The sequence below is a fragment of the Salmo salar genome, chromosome 16 (assembly GCF_965601325.2).
Source record: "Salmo salar chromosome 16, fSalSal1, whole genome shotgun sequence".
NCBI lineage: Eukaryota > Metazoa > Chordata > Actinopteri > Salmoniformes > Salmonidae > Salmo > Salmo salar.
Genome location: NC_138306.1, coordinates 41285735 through 41305421, shown reverse-complemented (window position 1 = coordinate 41305421; position 19687 = coordinate 41285735). Strand labels below are relative to the sequence as shown.

Sequence of the window (19687 nt, the reverse complement as noted above, 5' to 3'; positions counted from 1 at the left end):
CAATAAGTATAAATGCCCTGGCTTCTGCAGAGGCCGTATTGCAGCAAATACTGTACAGCTACTGCAGAAGTCGGATTTACAATGCAGAGACTTTGAGTTCCATCACTATTGGGAAACCGGGCCCTGGAGAAAGGAGCAATTAGGTGTTTCTTCTGAAAGCCTTTCAGCTCTAGTTCTTTCACCAGGTTAAACTTATTTTCCTTACAGTTACTAGGCTTAAACAAAGCCCCTGTTTAACCTCATCGACAGCAACCCTTCCAGTTCTATACCATACCCAGCTAACAACAAATGTTCCCACAACTTTCGAGAATGTTCCCTTAAGAGTCTCATTAGGTCATTAACTAACTGTTTTATAGGAATGTTCCCGGGATGTGCAAAGAATGCTTCCAAGATACCATTCCCTTATTGTCAAATAGAACTTACCCAGAACGTTGTTACCATGTTCTTAGAACTTAAGATATTACTGTTCTAGACACATTTCATGGGAACGTTGCAAGAACATTCGTGTCCAGTTTTCTGTGGTTTAGGAGAATATTCCATCAACGTCCCAACAAACAAACACAGAACATGGTTGCCATGTTTTCAGAATATAAGATATTTATGTTGTAGACACATTTCATGGGATTGTTGTAAGAACATTTATGTGTTGCCAAGCCAATCAAGACACTGATCCATTCATTCACAGCTCTATTTGTCTGTTGACAAGGTTAGGGATGAAGACACACACAGCTCTTTTTGTCTGTTGACAAGGTTAGGGATGAAGACACACACAGCTCTTTTTGTCTGTTGGCAAGGTTAGGGATGAAGACACACACAGCTCTTTTTGTCTGTTGACAAGGTTAGGGATGAAGACACACACAGTGCTTTCAACTTACATATGTGACACAAATGATTACATTATGCATGTTCATTTATACAGTAATTATTATTCAACATGTCCTCACTTGGGAGTTGAACTCACAACCTCTTGATTCACAGCATTCAGATTGTCCTTCTACGCCACCATGTCTGTATCAATTATCAGTTATCAGTTCATTTGACTGTTCTCTCATCATTGATGACTCATTTCAACAATTGAAGGGCTTTCTGTAAAGTTGTCTGATGTTGGTGGGGCATATTAACCTGTTTTAATGATACTCCTGAGTCACTACGCTCAATTCAAATTTTTCTTGAGTGTACTTTTAACAGAGCTGATATTTACTTCAAAGTGCATTCACCCTTTGCTTACACCTATGTCATTGTTTTAGTTCTACACCGGTGCCTAGGGAGGAGGGGTTAGGGTTTCTTCTGGACAGGGCCTAACTGTACTGGCCCAATAAGCACATGCCCTAGAGATATTCCGTATTGGGACAGTGATTAGGGTGTTTGTCATTGGTGTTGGTGGCCTGGGTTTTAGACCCGCTAAGGGAATCACACTACTGTCACATTCTTAGCAATATATGCTAATGTAATTATTTGGCAACAGTTACAACACACTTCTCTGATCTAATTTGAATGAGTTTCAAACAACAACAACAAACTAATGCACCGGTGATGCTGTTTCACCTTATGCGGATCCCAGCTTTAAATTGAGCACTGAAAACAGCATTCATTTTCCATATTCAGGCAAATCCCCTTTGCCTGAATATTGAAATGCCAGGTTTAGCCTGAAGGAGAGAGCAATAACAACAAACCCAAGCCAAACTGCTAACTGCTGTGTAGAAAGATGGATGTCTGTAGCAAGCAAGCAGTTTTTTTAACCATTCATTGTTAGAATGTTGTACTCTTGCGCTGTTTTCGTGTATGTCAAAACAGCATTTTTCAAGATTTTTGTACTGTATGACCCAAAAAAATCTTGTTTCCCTTTTCTCTGTTTCCTTATCTGCTGCTCTGTTTTCCACTCCCTCCTCTGAGTCCTTCCTCCTCTCCTTAACATCAACTTGTTTTCCTTTACCTCCTACTGATCCCTTTCCCCACCGTTCTGTCTTTTCTCCAACTAACCTTTCATTTCTGTCTCTCCTTTCCCTCTTCTATCTCTCTATATATCGCTTTCTATCTCTCTCTGTCTCTGTCTCACACTCTTCCCTTTCTCTCCCTCCCTCTCTCTCTCTTTCTCCCTCCTTACCTCATTATCTGTCTCTGTGCCATCTGACAATGCTGTTGGAGGTGTGCTCTTCTCTGCTCTGCTTTCGGTCGATCTAAAGATCCAAACTACAGATAGCCCTCTATCTATGGTTTGTACCATTTCCGATGCTCCCTAACTGTCGAGCGTTCATTTCTGTGATTATTAGCAAGCGAGCTGGACACAGTCAAGAAACTGTATGAATGTTTCAAGAGTGATCTCCAGGGAGACCATGTCCACGTTACCAATCTTCTGGTGCAAACGCAGGGAGACAAAGATGTTCCCAACCATGTTGATTTCATCCAGAAGCTGATGGATAACTTTAAGGCTCGTTTTGATGACTTCACTGTTGGAAGAGAACTGCTGCTGCTCATCCAGAACCCTTCTTGGTCACAAATGTGACAAAGTTGTCAGAAGAAGCAAAACAGATCTTCAGATGGGTAGATTTTGCATCACTGCAAATGTAGTTGATTGAGCTGCAAGAAAATGTGTCTTTGAAGGAGCAGGCTGGTGATTGTGACCCTGTCACTTTCTGGGGAAAGATGGTGCCTGCAGCTGATGTCCCTGTTCTCAAGAAACTGGCACTATACATCCTGACCATGTTTGGCTCCACATACAACTGTGAATCAGCCTTCTCCACGATTAACTTTATTCAAAACAAATACCGCACCAAGCCCACCAATGAACACCTGCACCAGTGTCTCAGAGTGGCTCTCACTCCATTTGTGTCAAAGTTCAAAGCATTGGCAAGAGACAGAAAGTGTAATTTCTCTCATTAATGCAGGGAAAGTCCCAGAGTGACTGAACATGAATATTGCATGGCCCACAGATGCACAACATGAATATTGCATGGCCCACAGTTACTCAACATGAATATTACATGGCCCACAGATACTCAACATGAATATTACATGGCCCACAGATACTCAACATGAATATTACATGGCCCACAGATACTCAACATGAATATTACATGGCCCACAGATACTCAACATGAATATTACATGGCCCACAGATACTCAACATGAATGTTACATGGCCCACAGATGCTCAACATGAATATTGCATGGCCCACAGTTACTCAACATGAATATTACATGGCCCACAGATAGTCAACATGAATATTACATGGCCCACAGATACTCAACATGAATATTACATGGCCCACAGATACTCAACATGAATATTACATGGCCCACAGATACTCAACATGAATATTACATGGCCCACAGATACTCAACATGAATATTACATGGCCCACAGATACTCAACATGAATATTACATGGCCCACAGATACTCAACATGAATATTGCATGGCCCACAGATACTCAACATGAATATTACATGGCCCACAGATGCTCAACATGAATATTACATGGCCCACAGATACTCAACATGAATATTACATGGCCCACAGATACTCAACATGAATATTACATGGCCCACAGTGACGTTCTGTGCATTCAGATGATTATTTTTGTTCAACTCTCCTTTGTTCTCCACAAAACATGCACTTTATTTGCTAAAAAATCTAAATAATAATAATTCAAGGCCATGTACAATGGTTCACAGTGCACTTTTTTGCATAGACAGTTATGCAACCACTTTTGTTCCTCAGCAATGTTGATGCAATGTTGCACATATTTACATTCGAAAGAGGTTGTAATTAATACATTTTTTGTCTCATGTAATGTACATTTTATATAACAACATGTTTCCTAAGTCGTAGACAACTATGTTTGTTACTACGCTGTACCACAGCACCGATAAAGGACGATATCCATCCACACCAAATAGTAGTTGAGTACCTCTGCATTAGAGGCTCTGAAGACACTAAGAGTTTGGGAGAATTCAGTATGGCTGTTAGGGTACTTGAGTCCAGGTTCATTATGTGTAAACCAGAGACAGACCTGTAGATGTGTTTGGGCCGTTTCCTCAGGGGGATGTTGTGGATAACCTGGCAGACCAGTCAGCCGCACTCCAAGCTGTGTGATGACTCTTACATGTGTCAGGGGTCAGGGCAGCCTTCCGTCCAATAATACAAATTAAAAAACTCCCGGTACCAATCAGCAGGCAGAACCTGGACTCCAAGAGGGGCGTTACCGGGCAGGATGCCAGAAGACCAGAGACCAGGGAGGCTTAGAGAAAGGTGTTTATACATATCTCCTGTTTCTTGGGAAGTTTACATTGAGTATGACTGAAAACAAACTGGTATTTTTGTGTAAGCCCCATTCAAAAATGCCTACCGTTCTGGGAGGCTTCGTATCAACGTTGGGTCCGTTTAGAGTGAAAGTGGGTCTCTGAGCACTTGGAAAACAATCATGACAATGTGTATTTGTTGAGGACTTTGCCTAAATTATATCGGGGCTCTGTTGAGTACTGAGTTTGTTTTCCTTGTCTTACCTTTTGAAGGCCCAATGTGTGTGGCTCTCGCTTCCACTCCTACTGTTGCCCTGGCTGGAAGACTCTGCCTGCAGGGAACCAGTGTATCGTCCGTAAGTACTAATAAGTTATATTACATTATATCAATTTGTTGATGACTAAATAACTTGAGTCATTGTGGGTTGCCTTTGCTAGTCCAATAAAAAAAATGGAAGCTTATTGTATTTGTGTAGCGGTTTCCCACAAATGAAGTGCCAACACCCTGCAGAGCATTTCGCTACACCCGCAATAACATCTGCTAAATATGTGACCATTAAAATTTGATTTGATTTGATTTGAAAGAGTTGGCCAAGAAGGGAGCCATCCTCTTCCGGCTGGCTGTGTAGAGGTTGCTGTGACACTATATGACATTGTTTCTCTCTCTCCTCCCAGCAATCTGCCGTAACTCGTGCGGTGATGGCTTCTGCTCCAGACCCAACATGTGCACTTGCGGCAGCGGCCAGCTCTCCCCCAGCTGTGGGGCCGGTGCCGGTGCCGGAGGTGAGCACCCAACCCCCAGCAATTTACCAGAAACCACCCAATACACCCCAACACCACTCAAGACAACCTAACACACACAATGCACCACCACAGCTATAGATACTGGAAAGTACAGCAATCCATGTTGGCACCACCAGCTGTTCCATGACAATATCACCATTCTACTTTGCTAAATCTCAAACTGAGTTTGCCTAGATCGCTCTGTGTATTCATGGGAGCGTTCGACATTGCAGCCGACTTTAAAGGCGAATTGAGACTGATTGATCTACAAATCACCTTAAATCATAAATAACTACTCAATATTATTTGTAGATCAGTCACAATTTACCCATGATGCACCATGGTTTTGATGCTCTCAAACATGGCCCATTTCTTAGCCTGAAACTTTCAGCCGCTTCAGACTGCAGTCTCCAGGTCACAGGGTTTGGGAGAATTAATACACATGGCTGGGGCTCCTAGCCTTTAGAGAAGTACTTCTACAACACTTACTGAGTGTGTGTTGCATGCTCGGCTGGGCCCGGGCAGTCTCGTCAGTCACGCCTAGCCCCTTCAGGCCCTTGTACACGCACACTGAGCTCTGAGCCCTGAGCGCAGGCCTCCCCGTCTGACCCTGAGGTGTAAAACAGGGATCGACTCCACCGTCCACACTGGTCAGATGCCCCAGAGAGGCCCAACACCAGCTTTTTGGGAAAACAGTTCCCAAAACCAGAGTATGAGAGGCTAACGTCCCCCCATAGACAGGATAGGCCTCCAGCAGAGCCGAGCCAAGTGATGGGAAATGGTATGAAACAGTATGAAGTAATTTCCCTCAGAGAGAGAGAGAGGCCCTAGAGGCATGAGCTTCCCATCGTGCAGTAGAGAACTGATTGTCACACTCACTGCTTCTGCTCTCATACAGGGGGTTTATGGGCTTTTTACAGACCGGCCTTACAGTATTGGGATTGTCCAGATTAACTAGGACAGGAATAGTAGGTCTGGAGTTTGTTTTGACTGATTTTTGGCAAAGGGTCCAAAAATATTGTAATTCAACACTGTGAGTTGTGTCTATCAATAAAGACTGTTCTCTCTCTCTGGCCTTCTGGAAGATTTTATGGGGTCAAGGGTCATGCATGTTTATGACTGCTGATGGCATAAATACACCCATCGGCCAGTGCTGCGAAATGGCTCTGTCAAAGCTTGGCCTCTGTTTCATACAGGTTTCGTACAGGTCAGTATAGCGCTGGGGACTTTCTGTCCAAAAAAGCTATATTTGATACTTCATAAAAACCTGCTCTGTCTAAATCAATCCTCCATATGTTTTGATAATGTAGGTTGACCTGTGGCTCTATTTCACTGGGGTGTTCAGTTTTCACTATGCATCTCAGTGCTTGTTTTTAGTAGGAAGCAAAGCACTTTGACACCTTACAGAAATTTCAGGCCTTCTTATGTTGCAGTACTGCTTTGGGTAATTCAGACTAACAGAAGCTAAATAGAGTTGTTGGTAAATACTGTGCATTTCCCTTCCCTTTAATTATATCCAGTCTCTGACACAGTAGTCATTGGTCAGGTTATTGATAGTACTTTTATGGCTCAGAAGCCACATCTGGAATGTAGAGGTTGTAACTACTCAGAAGAAATGAGCAACATGTTTTTGATCAAGCTGTTGCTATCAATCTTAACCCATACACATGCTATAGTCATATAGCTGTGGGTTCATTTCCAGACGTCACAGATGCAAATAAACTTGATTTATTTATTCTTTATTGATATAGTTCATCCCATTGAGACGGTCCATCTCATATTTAAGGGAGACCTGTCCTAAGGGAGATCTGTTGATTATCGTTGACTTTGTTACAACATGGTGCCTGACAAATAAATGAATGTAGACAATATAAATATCTGTTGGCCATAATAATCTAGTCTCCAGTGGAGCAGTTGTGTCCTGGATCAGTCCAGTCATGTCAGACTTCTTCCCAGAACTATTATACCCGTTACCTCACAGTCCCTCAGAAACAGCTGTCAACTAACAGGGTCCAAACGGCCTCAGGACAGCTCAACTCTGGGGAAGTGGTATTATATAGATCTATTACACAGACAGAAGAGCCACAGATAAAAGCTTTCTGAAGACCTTGGAAACCCTAATCACTTCCAAAGTTCATTTAAACACTATGGGCCACAGATTAAACTGGTCCAAAACACTATTTTAATGGAGATTCTACAGCCCTATTTGATTAACTTTACTAATCAGATGCAGATGTGTTTACTGAAGTCTTTAAGTGAAAGATGGAAATGTGATTCAGACAAACTCACCAGACTACACTGTTACTTAAGGAAGACTGATTTGCATGGCAATGAAAAACTTCATGCTGTGAATCGTTTCAGACACAGTTTGTCAACATTTTAGCATGAGCACTTGTATTTGACGACATGACATCTCCATAGTGAACTTGACGTTGACATGTCACTATTCTCAGGAGCTGCGTATAAGCCTATACAGAACAGAACACAGTCATAAAGTGCTTCAGTGTTCAGCCCCACGACCACCAGTTTCCTGTGCTCTCTCAACCCCCCGTAACACACAGATGTGGAGGATGCAGGCCGACCCACAGGGCAGCCACACAGAGGTGCATTGTGGTTCCCCGGGTATGTGGGACCCCAACCTCCTACCTGTTGTTCAGCATGTGTGGCACTTTAGGAACAGGTCACAGGAACGGGCCATCTCACCCCTTTCCACCCCCTCCACTTCCACCAACCCCCGTTACAGAGAAAACACATGAACCCCTCCAGCCCCTGAATGGTTTGTAACACAAAGGTTCTGGAAACTTAGAGTTTACAACCATGTCTGATGTTCTTCCTATCCCCCCTTTGTGACCTAGAATCACTTTTTTGGAACAGATGAGAGACATTTGAAAAATGTACTCTGCTTTGATGAAACGTTTACATGATTACGTCATGCTGGAATTGCCATATTTCATGTTTAATTTCCCTGTTGGCCTGAGAAGAGATTAGGCTGAATGCTGTGGGAGTTCAACAATATGGCCCACTGTCCTGGAGCTCTGGGTTGAGCTGAGGTTGAGTCTGGTGAGAATAGACCTGTACACAAACCTATAAACCTGTAGTCCAAAGGCATTCACATTAATCCATCACCAAGTGTCTGCACGAGATGCTAGCCAGGCCTGGGGTCAGAATGGTCGTTAGCTGGACCAGCTGTGTACAGTTAGTCAGAACGCTACTACTGGGTCATTTACAGTAACTGGAAGTCCTAAAGAAACTGTAGGTGAAGAAGGGTTCCAGGAAAGTCAGTCATGCTGTATCCCCTCACCACCTCATGAATCACAGCCTGTAAAGACAGAAAGAGAAATGTGGATCAATTACAGTAATTGGGGGGGGGGGGGGGGGGGGCAATGCAAATATTCTGGGTAGCCATTTGATTAGCTGTTCAGGAGTCTTATGGCTTGGGGGTAGAAGCTATTTAGGAGCCTCTTGGACCTAGACTTGGTGCTCCGGTACCGTTTGCCATGCGGTAGCAGAGAACAGTCTATGATTACCTGTCAGGATTCTCACGATGGTGCAGCTATAAAAACCTTTTGAGGATCTGTGGACCCATGCAAAATCTTTTCAGTCTCCTGAGGGGGAATAGGTTTTGACGTGCCCTCTTCACGACTGTCTTGGTGTGCTTGGACCATGTTAGTTTGTTGGTGATGTGGACGCCAAGGAACTAGAAGCTCTCAATCTGCTTCCACTGCAGCCGAGTCGATGAGAATGGGGGCGTGCTCGGTCCTCCTTTTCCTGTTGTCCACAATCATCTCCTTTGTGTTGATCACGTTGAGGGAGAGGTTGTTGTCCTGGCACCACACAGCCAGGTCTCAGACCTCCTCCCTATAAGCTGTCTCATCATTGTCTGTGATCAGGCCTACCACTGTTGTGTCATCAGCAAACTTAATGATGGTGTTGGAGTCGTGCCTGTCATGAGTGAACAGGGAGTACAGGAGGGGACTGAGCACACACCCCTGATCAGCGTGGCGGGTGTGTTGTTACCTACCCTTAAAACCTGGGGGAATTCCCATCAGGAATTCCAGGTTCCAGTTGCAGAGGGAGGTGTTTAGTCCCAGGATCTTGAGCTTAGTGATGAGCTTTGAGGGCACTATGGTGTTGAACGCTGAGCTGTAGTCAATGAATAGCATTTTCACATAGGTGTTAATTTTGTCCAGGTGTGAAAGGGCAGTGTGGAGTGCAATAGAGATTGCATCATCTGTGGATCTGTTGTTGCGGTATGCAAATTGGAGTGGATCTAGGGTCTCTGGGATAATGGTGTTGATGTGAGCCATGACCAGCCTTTCAAAGCATTTCATGGCTACAGACGTGAGTGCTACGGGTCGGTAGTCATTTAGGCAGGTTACCGTAGTGTTCTTGGGCACAGGGACTATGGTGGTCTGCTTGAAACATGTTGGTATTACAGACTTAGACAGGGAGAGGATGAAAATGCCAGTGAAGACACTTGCCAGTTGGTCAGCGCATGCTCGGAGTGCACATCCTGGTAATCCACCTGGCCCTGCAGCATTGTGAATGTTGACGTGTTTAAAGGTCTTACTTACATTGGCTGCGGAGAGCGTGATCACACAGTCGTCCAGAACAACTGATGCGTTCATGCATGTTTCGATGTTACTTGCCTCGAAGCGAGCATAGAAGTAATTTAGCTTCTCTGGTAGGCTTGTGTCACTGGGCAGCTCACGGCTGTGCTTCCCTTTATAGTCTGTAATAGCTTGCAGGCTCGGAGCCGGTGTAGTACGATTCGATCTTAGTCCTGTATTGACGTTTTGCCTGTTTGATGGTTTGTCTGAGGGCAGATTTCTTATAAGCTTCCGGGTAAGAGTCCCGCTCCTTGAAAGTGTCAGCTCTACCCGTTAGCTCAGTGCGAATATTGCCTGTAATCCATGGCTTCTGGTTGGGGTATGTACGTACAGTCACTGTGGGGACGACGTCCTCGATGCACTTATTGATAAAGCCAGTGACTGATGTGGTGTACTCCTCAATGCCATCAGAAGAATCCCGGAACATATTCCAGTCTGTGCTAAATGGAGGGCCACATGGAGGGCAAGGGAGAGCTTTGTACACGTCTCTGTGTGTGGAGTAAAGGTGGTCTAGATTTCTTTTCCCTCTGGTTGCACATTTAACATGCTGATAGAAATTAGGTAAAACTGATTTAAGTTTCCCTGCATTAAAGTCTCCGGCAACTAGGAGCTAGCAGGACGGAAGACAAGGGCAGATTAGCCACTCGTCGCCTGATCCTCACAAGTCACCCTGATCTCTTTCCGCAAAATCTCAGTTTCCTTCTCCAGCGAATCACGGGGATCTGGGCCTGGTCGGGTGTCTGTATTATATCCCCCCGTCCGACTCATTGAAGAACTCTTTGTCCAGTTTGAGGTGCGTAATCGCAGTTCTGATGTCCAGAAGCTCTTTTCGGTCATAAGAGACGGTAGCAGCAACATTATGTATAAAACAAGTTAGGAACAATGCGAAAAAACGAACAAAATAGCATGGTTGGTTAAGAGCCCATAACACGGTAAGATTACATTTTGTGACATTTTTGTTCATTTTGGACTTCAGTGAGAGTTTTTTCTGCTGCTCAGGCACACAATTTTTTTCTGTAGGCAAGCTGAAGTTCGGAGCCGAAGTCTACGCCCCTTCGTTGGTGATTGCTCAACAGTAGGGATTCTTCAATAAAGTCTTTGTCATTCAACGAGAGACGACTCGTTTTCATTTTTTAATTGAGAAATACTGCGTCAAACATCTTAGTTAGATGTAAAATTACGTGACTAAGATCTCCTCGGCAAAAACGTCAGAAATGACAAATATCTTGAGTTATCTTAGGTTAACTCAGACTATTTTGAGTTAGTCTGTTTTGACTATGGCGTCGTAAAATGGACAAGCTTTTTCCCGTTTTTCAAGTGAAGGTCTTTTAAGGGAGTATGCGAGCACATTTGTTCGGTTCGGCTAGCCAAGTTTGGCTAGGCTTCATCCTAACTGAAGCCTGCTGACACTTCTCACTCTGCTCTGGGATGGCTGCTCTCTGCCAGATCTGGATGGATAGAGCAGAGCAGTGGGGTCCTGTTTTACATCCCCCGAACATAGTCTGTCGTTCTGTCTGTCAGCCTGCCTTCTTGTCTGTCTGTCAAGCCTGTCTGTGTATCTGTCTGCCTGTCTGTCTCGGGCAGGCTTTGCCTGTCTGTCTGTCAGTCTGTCGAAAGCTCGCTGATTTGAGTTCTAAGTATGATGCTCCTCCAGAATTGAGGTTTTCAGCTCTCAGCACATTCCTATCTATAGGAAACAGCTGGCTCAACTTATAGCCTCCACAATCTGTTTGATTATACTGTAGCTGGAGTGGGGTCTGCCTGGGCCTTGTTTGGCAGTAAAGTGCTCTACAATATACTAATACAATTAAGTCTACACAAGTACAGCCCAGAATTGCAGTAAGAGTGCTCTACAAATGTTATAGTACAAAGTGTGTTGATATAGTTGAGTTGAACTGAAATGCTTTTAGAGCCCAAATACCAGTATGTAAAAGACAGTCAGTACCCAAGTGTTAATTCCATTGGACGAACTGTTAGTCTTGTCACCCGTCTGATACTAGACCTAACTGTACAACATTGTTACACAAATATGGAGTTGAACTGTAATGGTGTTCCAAGTTAGTTTTTTTCAATTGTGTAAGCACAATTTTGAAAACAGGGCCCGGTTTGTCAAAACACTACACACAATTAGCACAACCCTACACCAAAGTAGCACAACACTTCAGATAATTTGCAAAATGGAACACTTGTCAAAACTATACACGACTTCATAAAAACAATATTTTGTTACCATACGAAACACACATTTCTAATGACTTCAATCTTTTTGAACCAGTTACACACTGCTGTTGCTAACCTAAAACACTTTTAGCAAGTCTTATTGTCAGTGATTAGAGTACTGAAAATGAAGTACACAGAGAAAGTGCAACTACACAAACACTACACAAGACCAATGCTGCAGACTGAGGGAAATATCATTTATTTCTCTCCATATACCCAAATCAGTCAACATGGAGAATCACAACAAAACATGTCCCAGTTTTCATGCTACTACAGTAGTGTGCATAACACTGTTAGCTCAGCAAACAGACAAACGTAAAATACTGTATCCAGTACAGGTTACAATTACAGTAAATAACAACAAACATAAAAAAATAATCAGAAAAAAAATGGACAATATTGTACAGAAAATACTACAGTAAACATACTATACATTATCTCTTCGTCTAGCTGGATCTGGCCAGAGAATTTCATCAACATCCCAAGCAATATCCTCATTAGCAAGACAACGCGGGAAGAACCGTCTTGAATGTTGAATCCATCCTTGCACAGCTGCGGCGTCGACTTGGTCACAGGCGTCCTCCATGGCCTGAATGAGGGGTACCTGAGCCTGGGGCTGGAGATCGTAAACCTTCCACCGCCATGCAGAGAAAAACTCTTCCATAGGGTTTAGAAACGGAGAGTATGGTGGAAGGTATAGTACTGTCAACTGTGGATGGTGTTGAAACCAGTTCTGGACCAAAGCAGAGCGGTGGAATGACACATTGTCCCAGATGACAGTGTATTGCATCTGGTGCATTTCATTACCTGCTGTGACGAAGTGGTGCAATCGGTCCAAAAATGCAAGAATGTGAGGTGTGTTGTAAGGGCCCATTTTGGCATGACGGAGGAGAACCTCATGCTGTGAAATGGCAGCGCAAAGGGTGATGTTACCCCCACGTTGCCCTGGGACATTGATTATAGCCCTGTGGCCAATGATATTTCTGCCTCTCCTTCTTGCTTTCGTGAGGTTGAACCCTGCCTCATCAATATATATGAATTCATGCAGGATTTCCTCAGCATCCATCTGCAAAACTCCCTGAAATACAGTGAAAGACAAGATTGTGTAGTTCAGGATAGGTCTAGTATACAGTCAATGTAAAAAAGTCATGTGTGCAGTATGCAACATCACAGTGCTAAAGTGAACAATACAAACCTCCACATACTCATGCCGCAGCCGTTTGACCCTCTCTGAATTCCGCTCAAAAGGCACTGGATAAAGTTGTTTCATTTGAACCTGATGTCTTTTCAGGATGCGTGCCAGTGTTGACTGAGAGACCTGATGGACATTATTGAAAATGGCATGGTCACCGATAATGTTGGCTTGTAGTTCTCTGAGCCTGATAGCATTATTGGCCAAAACCATGTTAATTATCTCCCTCTCTTGTTCTTACGTGAATATGGGCCCCCTTCCTCCTTGTCGTTCCCAACCCTCAATCCTATGTAGAGAATAATATATGTAACTTACTGTACAATGTCACGGGAAGGGGTATCACAAGTGCTGATATGGTGCATAAAATAAGCGGCTAATTACTGTAACTGTAGACAGATCTTTTACCTGTTTTCCTGTCGAAAAGTCCTTATGACAGATGCCACTGTATATCTGCTAAGATTTAGCTGAACTCTCAGTCCAGCCTCCCTCAGCGTCAATCCGTGGTTCCCAACATGGCCCACTAGTGTTGCACGAATGTCATTTGATAAGTTTGGTCCTCTTCTTCTTTGTGCACGTTCTCCTCCTGCTTCAGGTCTTCCTCGACCTCTGCCTCTGCCTCTGCCTCTGCCTCTTCCTCTACCTCTACCTCCTTATCCTCCTCTGTGGGCGCCTCCTCTGTGGTCGCCTCCTCTGTGGTCGCCTCCTCTGTGGTCGCCTCCTCTGTGGGCGCCTCCTCTGTGGTCGCCTCCTCTGTGGTCGCCTCCTCTGTGGTCGCCTCCTCTGTGGTCTCCTCCTCTGTGGTCTCCTCCTCTGTGGTCTCCTCCTCTGTGGTCGCCTCCTCTGTGTTCGCCTCCTCTGTGGTCGCCTCCTCTGTGTTCGCCTCCTCTGTGTTCGCCTCCTCTGTGGTCTCCTCCTCTGTGTTCTCCTCCTCTGTGTTCTCCTCCTCTGTGTTCGCCTCCTCTGTGTTCGCCTCCTCTGTGGTCTCCTCCTCTGTGGTCTCCTCCTCTGTGGTCTCCTCCTCTGTGGTCGCCTCCTCTGTGGTCTCCTCCTCTGTGGTCTCCTCCTCTGTGGTCGCCTCCTCTGTGGTCGCCTCCTCTGTGTTCGCCTCCTCTGTGGTCTCCTCCTCTGTGTTCTCCTCCTCTGTGTTCTCCTCCTCTGTGGTCTCCTCCTCTGTGGTCTCCTCCTCTGTGTTCTCCTCCTCTGTGGTCTCCTCCTCTGTGGTCTCCTCCTCTGTGGTCTCCTCCTCTGTGTTCTCCTCCTCTGTGTTCGCCTCCTCTGTGGTCTCCTCCTCTGTGTTCTCCTCCTCTGTGGTCTCTTCCTCTGTGGTCTCCTCCTCGGTGGTCTCCTCCTCTGTGTTCGCCTCCTCTGTGGTCTCCTCCTCTGTGGTCTCCTCCTCTGTGGTCTCCTCCTCTGTGGTCTCCTCCTCTGTGGTCTCCTCCTCTGTGGTCTCCTCCTCTGTGTTCGCCTCCTCTGTGGTCTCCTCCTCTGTGGTCTCCTCCTCTGTGTTCTCCTCCTCTGTGGTCTCCTCCTCTGTGTTCTCCTCCTCTGTGGTCTCCTCCTCTGTGTTCGCCTCCTCTGTGGTCTCCTCCTCTGTGTTCTCCTCCTCTGTGTTCGCCTCCTCTGTGTTCTCCTCCTCTGTGTTCTCCTCCTCTGTGTTCTCCTCCTCTCACCCTCACTCTTCTTCTGACTCCTTCCATTTTGGTTGAAGGCAGGTGAACCTACCTGCTGCATTTTTATAGTGCTTAAACCTGATTGGTGTGTCTACAATTTAGCGATCATGTGTTTGTGCACCTGATGGCTGTGTTTAACAGATTGGCTCATAGGTGTGGTAATTTGACAGTCAGTGCTTTGGAATTGCAAGGAAGTGACATCATGATACACTTCTGTGTCTGATGTATACAAGTGTGTTTAGTGTTTTGCAAATCACTGTGTGTAATGTTTTGCAAATAGTGTGAATCTGACAATGTGCTTACAGTTGTGCAAATCTAGCCTTGTGTTTTGCTCCTTGAGTGTAAGGTTTTGCTAATTGTGGGAAAGGTTACATTTTAGTGTGTAAGCAATCGTAAAAAACTGTAAACAAGCACCTGGGGGTTGAAGTTCTCTTTGGAGGTCATTGCTTGTGTATGTGACCACCAGCTGGTTGAGTTGAGGTTCTCGGCTAGCACAGGCAAGTTGTTCCGGCAGCATCTGTTGACCCCTGTGTGTGTGTGTGTGTGTGTGTCCCACAGTGCAGAGCTGTAATGTCAGGGGTGTGTGTGTGTGTGTCCCACAGTGCAGAGCTGTAATGTCAGGTGTATGTGTATGTATGTGTGTGTGTGTGTGTGTGTGTGTGTGTGTGTGTGTGTGTGTGTGTCCCACAGTGCAGAGCTGTAATGTCAGGTGTGTGTGTGTGTGTGTGTGTGTGTGTGTGTGTGTGTGTGTGTGTGTGTGTGTGTGTGTGTGTGTGTGTGTGTGTGTGTGTGTCCCACAGTGCAGAGCTGTAATGTCAGGTGTATGTGTGTGTGTGTGTGTGTGTGTGTGTGTGTGTCCCACAGTGCAGAGCTGTAATGTCAGGTGTGTGTGTGTGTGTCTGTGTGTGTCTGTGTGTGTGTGTGTGTGTGTGTGTGTGTGTGTGTGTGTGTGTGTGTGGTGTGTGTGTGTGTGTGTGTGTGTGTGTGTGTGTGTGTGTGTGTGTGTGTCCCACAGTGCAGAGCTGTAACGTCAGGTGTATGTGTGTGTGTGTGTGTGTGTGTGTGTGCTGTCCCACAGTGCAGAGCTGTAACGTCAGGTGTATGTGTGTGTATGTGTGTGTGTGTGTGTGTGTGTGTGTGTGTGTGTGTGTGTGTGTGTGTGTGTGTGTGTGTGTGTGTGTGTGTGTGTGTGTGTCCCACAGTGCAGAGCTGTAACGTCAGGTGTATGTGTGTGTGTGTGTGTGTGTGTGTGTGTCCCACAGTGCAGAGCTGTAACGTCAGGTGTGTGTGTGTGTGTGTGTGTGTGTGTGTGTGTGTGTGTGTGTGTGTGTGTGTGTGTGTGTCCCACAGTGCAGAGCTGTAACGTCAGGTGTATGTGTGTGTGTGTGTGTGTGTGTCCCACAGTGCAGAGCTGTAACGTCAGGTGTATGTGTGTGTGTGTGTGTGTGTGTGTGTGTGTCCCACAGTGCAGAGCTGTAACGTCAGGTGTATGTGTGTGTGTGTGTGTGTGTGTGTCCCTCAGTGCAGAGCTGTAACGTCAGGTGTATGTGTGTGTGTGTGTGTCCCACAGTGCAGAGCTGTAACGTCAGGTGTATGTGTGTGTGTGTGTGTCCCACAGTGCAGAGCTGTAACGTCAGGTGTATGAACGGAGGCAGCTGCCAGGAAGACTCCTGCTCCTGTCAGAAGGGCTACACCGGCAACCACTGTGGACAGCGTGAGTATCTACTTCACTCAGCACTCCCCCGGCTAGTGTGTGTATGTGTGGCGTGAGTGTGTGTGTGTTTCAGAACCCTAACACACCTCTTCCCCTCTCTTCTCTGCAGCTGTGTGTGAGAATGGTTGCCAGAACGGAGGGCGCTGCATTGGGCCCAACAGATGTGCCTGTGTCTACGGCTTCACGGGCCCGCAGTGTGAGAGAGGTAAGAGCCTTCCCAGTATTCTCACTTCACTCCTACTGTAAACCCATGGGTCTGCTCATAGGTGGCTACATAATCAACACGAGATCCTGGTTCATCCCATAACCCTTATTTCTGCTCACAGACATTATCAACTGAGGAGCAGACTGGAGATGCCAGAGGTATTCAACAACCTTGGAGGATAAATGGAAGTTGACACAGGAATGTTTCTTGATCTTTATTGTTAAAAACCAATGTGTTTGAAGTGTATGGTTAAAGGCTGTAGCCAAAATACAATTTTTTTAACTAAATACTATAGCCAAAATGATTTGGCATTTAACTCTAAAGAAACCTAGCAACATCCATTGGTTCTTCAAGAGTTGTTGAAAACCTCTTACAGACAGACACATGACAACACTGCCTGGGGCTCTGACTGAGAGACGCCACATGACACACACCTTTCTCATCACACACCAACCAGTGCTGTGGAAATTTGTGTGCCAGGAACTTTAGAGGCTTTGATCTGCTGTATATATGAACTTCAGATCAGTCTAAATAAGAGGAACAGTGAAGGACAGCATTTGATCTTGCCTAATGGGAAATTAGTCTTGGTCCTAGAAGTGAAAGTCCCCTCCATGTACCAATGATGGGGAGTCGAGAGATGTCCTATTAAAGCATATATTAACTTCAAATCTAGACATAGTGTGACCGTAGGATGACTTCATACAGTAAGGACAGACAGCTTAACCAGGGATTTGAATCTGGTTGTGTAGTGTTGTGGATAGTGGACTCTCTCCTGTAGAAACTACAGCTGAGATGAATGGTTAGGGGGAGGCAAGAGCTGAGAGGAGGGACTGTGTCTCAGTGGGACTATGTCTCATTTGAATACAGTCAATTCTGGAGGTGAACTGCAAATCCAATTCATGAGTCGAAAGAAAATGATCTGCGATTTTCTCCTCTGACCTCCCCCTGCTTTCACCACTGCTCTCCCCCCTGATCTCTCCCCTGGCCTCCCCCTGCTCTCCCCTGACCTCCCCCTGCTTTCACCACTGCTCTCCCCCCTGATCTCTCCCCTGGCCTCCCCCTGCTCTCCCCTGACCTCCCCCTGCTTTCACCACTGCTCTCCCCCCTGATCTCTCCCCTGGCCTCCCCCTGCTCTCCCCTGACCTCCCCCTGCTTTCGCCACTGCTCTCCCCCCTGATCTCTCCCTTGGCCTCCCCCTGCTCTCCCCTGGCCTCCCCCTGCTCTCCCCTGGCCTCCCCCTGCTCTCCCCTGACCTCCCCCTGCTTTCGCCACTGCTCTCCCCCCTGATCTCTCCCCTGGCCTCCCCCTGCTCTCCCCTGGCCTCCCCCTGCTTTCGCCACTGCTCTCCCCCCTGCTCTCTCCCCCCTGCTCTCCCCCTGCTCTCCCCCATTCCTCCTGCTCTCTCCCCCCTGCTCTCCCCCTGCTCTCCCCCATTCCCCCTGCTCTCTCCCCCCTGCTCTCCCCCTGTTCTCCCCCATTCCCCCTGCTCTCTCCCCTCTGCTCTCCTCCATCCCCCTAAGCAACTTGGGTCTTGTTTTCTTGGAAAACACAACACTGGGGAGAGGGAGCCTCGCAGACATCTGGTAATAAATAAAGTGCCCTTGGAATGACAGAAAAACCTTTCTTTGTGGAGTGCTGTGGACATTTCCTGACAAGGAGTGGAGCGAGGGATGGAGGGAGAGAGGGAAGGAGGGAGGGGCAGGAGGTAAAAGTCAAAATGGACTCCCCAGCTGTATACACAGAGGCAGGCACAAACAGTCTCGTCTCTGTGCTAAGAGAAAAGGGAGACTACCGGACCCCAGCAGCCCTACTGTAAACCCCACCCACCCACCGTGTGTGTGTGTGTGTGTGTGTGTGTGTGTGTGTGTGTGTGTGTGTGTGTGTGTGTGTGTGTGTGTGTGTGTGTGTGTGTGTGTGTGTGTGTGTGTGTCTGGTGCCAACCTGTCAGATCCCCTGCTGGCTCCTCACTGTGTCCTGTAAAAATATTAGCCCTGCCTGTCTCTCTCTCCGTCTTCGCTTGCCGTAGTCTGGAGGATGCTGTAAAACTGTTGCTCTATCTCCTCCTCAATCATCCACAGAGCATCTAGCCAAAGAAAGAAGATATGCTCTAATTCTCACATAAATACAGGACTTCCTTAAGACAACAGCCATCATCTCAGTGAGAATGTACATGTCATTATTAGTACTATCCTGTCCTGTGATGGCTGTAAAGACGTCCACCTCGATAAAGCTTTGACTCACACTGCCTCAGGGTTTCACTTAGTGGTACTGTGGTATTACAATAAACCAAGCCCAGAGGTGCTTTGACAGCACAGTATGGTTACAGTAGGTGTGCTGTTTTTCCCTGTTGACTTAACGTCTGTGAATCACAGAGAAATCTGCAGATATAATGGGTTTCTCTGGCGGGGTGTGGAGCCCAGGAGCAATATTGGTGAAAGGTGTGTGTGTGTGTGTGTGTGTGTGTGTGTGTGTGTGTGTGTGTGGTGTGTGTGTGTGTGTGTGTGTGTGTGTGTGTGTGTGTGTGTGTGTGTGTGTGTGTGTGTGTGTGTGTGTGTGTGTGTGTGTGTTGCAGACAGTCTGGTTAAGCTTGAGTTACAGCGCAGACTGACAGCCACTCTGGCCCCTCTCTAATCAGCTGAGTTTCCCTCCATCCCCAGCCTAACACTAACCCTCCAGCCTGCATCCTAACCCCAGCCTCCTCCATCCCCAGACTAACACTAACCCTCCAGCCTGCATCCTAACCCCAGCCTCCTCCATCCCCAGACTAACACTAACCCTCCAGCCTGCATCCTAACCCCAGCCTCCTCCATCCCCAGCCTAACACTAACCCTCCAGCCTGCATCCTAACCCCAGCCTCCTCCATCCAGCCTGCATCCTAACCCCAGCCTCCTCCATCCCCAGCCTAACACTAACCCTCCAGCCTGCATCCTAACCCCAGCCTCCTCCATCCCCAGCCTAACACTAACCTCCAGCCTGCATCCTAACCCAGCCTCCTCCATCCCCAGACTAACACTAACCCTCCAGCCTGCATCCTAACCCCAGCCTCCTCCAT

At 46.5% G+C, this 19687-nt stretch overlaps 1 protein-coding gene across 1 annotated transcript in view; it reads left to right on the top strand.

Annotated features, from left to right (window-relative positions):
* LOC106573567 (fibrillin-2) overlaps window positions 1-19687 on the top strand; it is a 112626-nt gene that overhangs the window by 10516 nt on the left and 82423 nt on the right. The window contains exons 3-6 of the mRNA XM_014148716.3: window positions 4515-4597; window positions 4917-5024; window positions 16335-16430; window positions 16540-16635. Of these exons, the coding sequence (XP_014004191.3) occupies window positions 4515-4597; window positions 4917-5024; window positions 16335-16430; window positions 16540-16635 (383 nt within the window). The remainder of the gene's footprint in view (window positions 1-4514; window positions 4598-4916; window positions 5025-16334; window positions 16431-16539; window positions 16636-19687) is intronic.